We start from the raw sequence: 5,000 nt of genomic DNA, 5'->3' as shown, positions 1-5,000 counted from the left end.
CAGTCAGTCAGTCAGTCAGTCAGCCAGCCAGCCAGCCAGCCAGCCAGCCAGCCAGCCAGCCAGCCAGCCAGCCAGTCAGCCAGCCAGCCAGCCAGCCAGCCAGCCAGTCAGTCAGTCAGTCAGTCAGTCAGTCAGTAAGTACGTAAGTAAAGGAGCTGCTCTTCCAGTGCCCATTTCTACTTTGTATTACCATCTTTCCTCTGGTGTTTTTTTTACACAGTTGAAAATCGTTCTCAGTGTTGCTCAATTTATTTTATTGCCAACTGGAGAGAAAAGAGCGAATGTTTACAAACGGGAGTTACAATCAGCAGTGTTTTAATTAGAGAACCGGGTCGGCCATAGCGAGATTATAATGTCAACATCGTTTTGGAGAGTGTGTGTGTGTGTGTGTGTGTGTGTGTGTGTGTGTGTGTGTGTGAACCATCTGCTGTGTATTGTGAAGTATTTTGACTCACACAAGAAAATACAGCAAAAAAGAGCACATATTGATTTCTAACTGACTTTTTTTTTATACACAGTCGCCCATAAAACTGATATTTTTTATAATAATACTAACAAATAATAATAAAGTATCTATCTATCTATCTATCTATCTATCTATCTATCTATCTATCTATCTATCTATCTATCTATCTATCTATCTATCTATCTATCTATCTATCTATCTATCTATCTATCTATCTATCTATCTATCTATCTATCTATCTATCCAGCCATCCATCTTTTAAATATTTCTGAAACAGTCAACACAAACAGAGATGTATAGAGAAAAAACAATAGCACTGTTATTGTGGCTTAATGGCCTCGGAAAGCACCAAAAAAAAAAAACCTCTAAGAAGACATGAGAGGGAGGAGAGTGTGTGGAAAGGGAAGGGTAGCTAGTGGCACAGATATGGAACATTTGAATTTGATATCTGAAATATCCTTCTCTTCATTGGCCTTTGTCCTTCCATTCCGGTTCTACTGCTATATATAGGCTACTGTATATCTGGAGTAATGGCCTGAGAAAGCACCAAAAAACCCACACACATCTCTACTTATGACATCTATTGCAGTATGTCCGTCCTGGGAGAGGGATCCCTTACTCTGCCGACTCTCCCTGAGATTTCTTAAATTTTTTTTTGTATCCCGGTAAAGGGTTTTTACTGGGAGTTTTTTCTCAGCCGGGCTAAGTGTGTAAGGGCAGGGTGCCATATTGTATCATATTGTATCATATTGTATGAAATGTAAAGCCCACTGAGACAAATGTATTTCAGACAGGAATACTTTAGTCAAAATATAAGTTTATTTCGATTAGCAGAATACTTTGCAGTAATTATATTTGGCGGTATGGTTCTGATCCAAGATCTCCTCCCCCTCCACGCGCACGCGTGGAAAGCTTTTAGACAGAGAGAGCCCTCCCTCTGACCTCCATGAGCTTCATGGATTACCGAAAGGTGAGGAGATCTGCAGCAAGGACCCCCCAACCGACCATACAGCAACTACCCTGACCCGCCGGGATTGCGCACGCAGCCAGAGCAGAGAGAGCGCGCGCACCTCTCTGCCCTTCCGTGGACAAACGAGCCTTCCGAGGACCAACGAGCCTTCTGGAGGGGCGCACGCCCCTTCCGCTTACGTGAGCATCCCGGGGCCTGGGTCAGGGACAGCAGCCCTCTGCCCCCCAACATCATAGAGTGGTGACAGAAGGCGCTGACTGAGCCCTCAGTGGAAGCCGAAGCTAATAGACTAAAATTCCTGATTAAACAGTGCAACCGCCCTGACCCGCCAGAGTGCGCATGCAAGCCAGAGCAGAGAGAGCACACCCCTCTGCCCTTCTGAGGACAACCGAGCCTTCTGTGGACAACCGAGCCTTCTGGAGGGAGCGCACGCCCCTTCCGCTTACGTGAGCACTCTGGAGCTAGGGTCGGGGCCAGCAGCCCCCTGCCCCCCATGACAACGTAGAGTGGCAACAGGAGGCGCTGACTGAGCCCTCAGAGGAAGCCGACTAGACTAAAACCTGTTTAAACAGTGCAACCCCCCTGACCCGCCGGGAGTACACATGTAAGCCAGAGCAGAGAGAGCCCCTCTCTGCCCTTCCGTGGACAACCGAGCCTTCTGGAGGGAGCACACGCCTCCTTCGCTTACATGATCATCCCGGAGCCGGGGTCAGGGACAGCAGCCCCCTGCCCCCCATGACAACGAAGAGTGGCGACAGGAGGCGCTGACTGAGCCCTCAGTAGGAAGCTAGATAGATAAAATACCTTAGTGAGGCTATTTAAATCTATACAAAATGATAGTTATTGAATAACAGGGTGGAGACTAATGTTGAGACACTGACTGAGCAATCGTAGGAAGCCAGATAATTAAAATACATTTGAAAATGCTACTTAATCTATGTATATGCTTAATACATTATTAATTAGCTAACATGTTTGATAGTAAATAAGAGAATCAAAAGCCATCGCGGTACCTGCTTGAGGAAACCTCTCGAACGCTATGGTCCTACCAGACCATCGTACTACAGCGGAAGCCAGCTAGATAAAAATACCTTAGTGAGGCTACTTAAATCTATACAAAAAGCTGATAAGTTATCCAATACCAGGGTGGACTAATATCTAGGCACACGAAGACAAATCATATATGCCCTAATTATTTGAATGAGTCAGCAGTAACACGGCACCCATGGATGCTTTTGAGCGTAGATTATACTTGAGGCCCGGACCGGAGGTGATATTTATAGGCAGACGAAGACCCACAGCCCAAGCTTTGAGCGTTAACACAGGAGCTACTGATGATGCAGATGATGCTGCTCTGCACAGGGCAGGAGGCAACCAGGCTCCAGCTCTGGGCACAGGTTTCTCCTCCATAACGAGGAGGCTCACGATGCTGGATTGAGGTGGGCTTCACCAATATCGACTCATAGGACAAAGGACAGAAAACAGAGTTAGATTCAGCAGTTAAAATGATGTTTCCTCCTTATCCCCATCAGGTTATAGGTATGCAAAATAGTGAGGTTGGCAGGTTGTGATCCAATAGCAAAACTGCCAACAGCAAATAGAATGCTTCAAGCACATCCCCAGTTCAGGAACATTGGCATGAGTCAGTGGCTTATTTTTTTTTATTTTATTTTTCTTTCTATAGCCTGAATACTGTATATTTGGTACATGCATTTATTAAATTTCCCATTCCGTAAGGCGGCTTGTCTCGGGCAGCAGACAAGCCGCCTGTGTCGTCCCCGCACAAGCTGCATGCATTACAATTATGTATTTGCATATCCTTGGAATCAATTATATCTTTTTATTTACAATAAAGATGGCTGCGGATACGTTGATTGAAACGCTTTGGCCTCGACACTTATCGATTGGACCTAGCATCCTTCGAAATGTACACGTTGAAGTTTTAAACACATTGCGTAAGAGGCTATGCAGCGTGACCTATGGCTAGGTGTTTAGCACAGATTCAGGCCACGAGCGCATATTAGCCTGGGCTTGAAGCCTGGTGAATGGTCTGAAAAGCTATTTCAACGACCGGCCTGATTCACACTTCAAATCAATATAGCAGCATTGGGATATCATTATTATATACACATAGACAGAGTTCCTCCTACGCTGGGAACTTGCAAATGACATCTCTAAAGGCCCCAAGAGCAACAAAAACAGCTGAGGTTAAGTTATAAAAGCGGTACCTATCTTTGGGCATGAGACATCTCCAAAACGTTAGCTAATTATGTTCGACTATCACTCAGCTCTGAGCATAGCGACACATTTATTTTATTTAACAAGATTATGACATGAGGGGTAGCGGCAAAGCCCTGTCCGAAGCCACTACCGTGTTAATGTGGATAATTCCGGTGTGCGCCCGTGCGCTCAGTAACCATAAATGGGAGTACAATGACTGTAGTACGGCAGGTTTATTCCTTCATAAATCCATCGCAACGCATAATACACTTGTAAAAAGTAAAAACTGTTTGCTTCCCGATCAAACACCTAATTCCCTGTTTTTCCTTGTGTTAAATGACATAATTGAGCTTGCTGCCGAACCTCAGCCACACCCAATACAGCCCCCTAGTGTTAGGAGCGCAAAACATGAGGTAACAGATTAATGAATATGACTCTTATGAGACCTAACATATCCTATTGCGCTCGGAGATAGGAGACGGTGGTGTGCACCATTTAATGAGCCACACTGATAAGACGAAATCACGTACCTTACCCATACAGTCTATGCTTTACCACGACTGTATCAAGCTTCATCCGATCAAATAAACAGCCACGTCTGTTTAGTTAGCCGTCATCATCATCCCTGCACCAAGCGGCCCGTAACGGACACTCATAGAAAGCAGAATTGCCTACCTTACTAGAGAGTGGGCGGATGCATGCATGCATTACCAATCGTATCCCCTCGTTGTCACGGCTTGTTGGTTTCTGCCACCTGGTGACTACTTGATTGAAATCAATACATCCAGTATGTTGATAGCACAAGCAAAAATGCTGCAATACCTTAGCCGACACATGGAATAAAAGAAGCAGAACTAGCGAGGAGTATGAAATGCCAGGTTGTAATAGTGTCCCTCGATTTAATTGCTTCGTATAGCGATATGAATGCAAGAGCCGGTAGCCGTTAAATGCTTGATTAGGCCGCCCGACCTGGCAACTCAGCAGTTAGATTTTTTTTTTTTTTTTTTTTTTTTTTTTCACCGTATACTGCCGAGCGAGGCACGCATATAACTAGGTGAGCAGCAGGGGCTTGCGAGACATGCATAGTTCGCACAGCCAGACAAAGCTACGTATGGTGTAGCCGTAGGGTAATGAGTAGGCTAACACTTGGAGTTTCGACACTGGTCAAAGGAAGTAACCGGACTACATTTCCCAGCATCCTCCGCGGGATAGCGATGCCTCGCTACCATGGACATCGCTACCCATGGACATAAAAAAGTCTTTCTTAATTATGTCTATGTCGCTACCCACTAGAGTGACGGCATCGGCCGGTGACGCAGCCGCTGGCTGCTGCTGCTGCTGCTC

General features: G+C 45.6%; 2 protein-coding genes across 2 annotated transcripts in view; both read left to right on the top strand.

Annotated features, from left to right (window-relative positions):
• The window catches only part of LOC307267711 (melanocortin receptor 4-like), a gene marked incomplete at both ends in the record, with an annotated part of 120,430 nt that extends 118,255 nt beyond the window's left edge, over positions 1–2,175 (top strand). Inside the window, 3 exon segments of the mRNA XM_080050093.1 lie at positions 1,437–1,635; positions 1,769–1,882; positions 2,034–2,175. Coding sequence (XP_079906219.1) covers positions 1,437–1,635; positions 1,769–1,882; positions 2,034–2,175 — 455 coding nt within the window.
• A 486-nt stretch (positions 2,176–2,661) lies between these two features.
• LOC307267710 (cadherin-20-like) overlaps positions 2,662–5,000 on the top strand; it is a gene marked incomplete at both ends in the record, with an annotated part of 188,972 nt that continues 186,633 nt past the window's right edge. Inside the window, 3 exons of the mRNA XM_080050092.1 lie at positions 2,662–2,833; positions 2,969–2,975; positions 4,950–5,000. The exon at positions 4,950–5,000 is cut by the window's right edge and continues 103 nt beyond it. Coding sequence (XP_079906218.1) covers positions 2,662–2,833; positions 2,969–2,975; positions 4,950–5,000 — 230 coding nt within the window. The remainder of the gene's footprint in view (positions 2,834–2,968; positions 2,976–4,949) is intronic.

Source organism: Ammodytes marinus, assembly GCF_949987685.1.
Source record: "Ammodytes marinus genome assembly, chromosome: 21".
NCBI classification, from domain to species: domain Eukaryota; kingdom Metazoa; phylum Chordata; class Actinopteri; order Uranoscopiformes; family Ammodytidae; genus Ammodytes; species Ammodytes marinus.
Note: the sequence above shows the minus strand (reverse complement) of the source record. Positions and strands in the feature narration are given on the sequence as shown.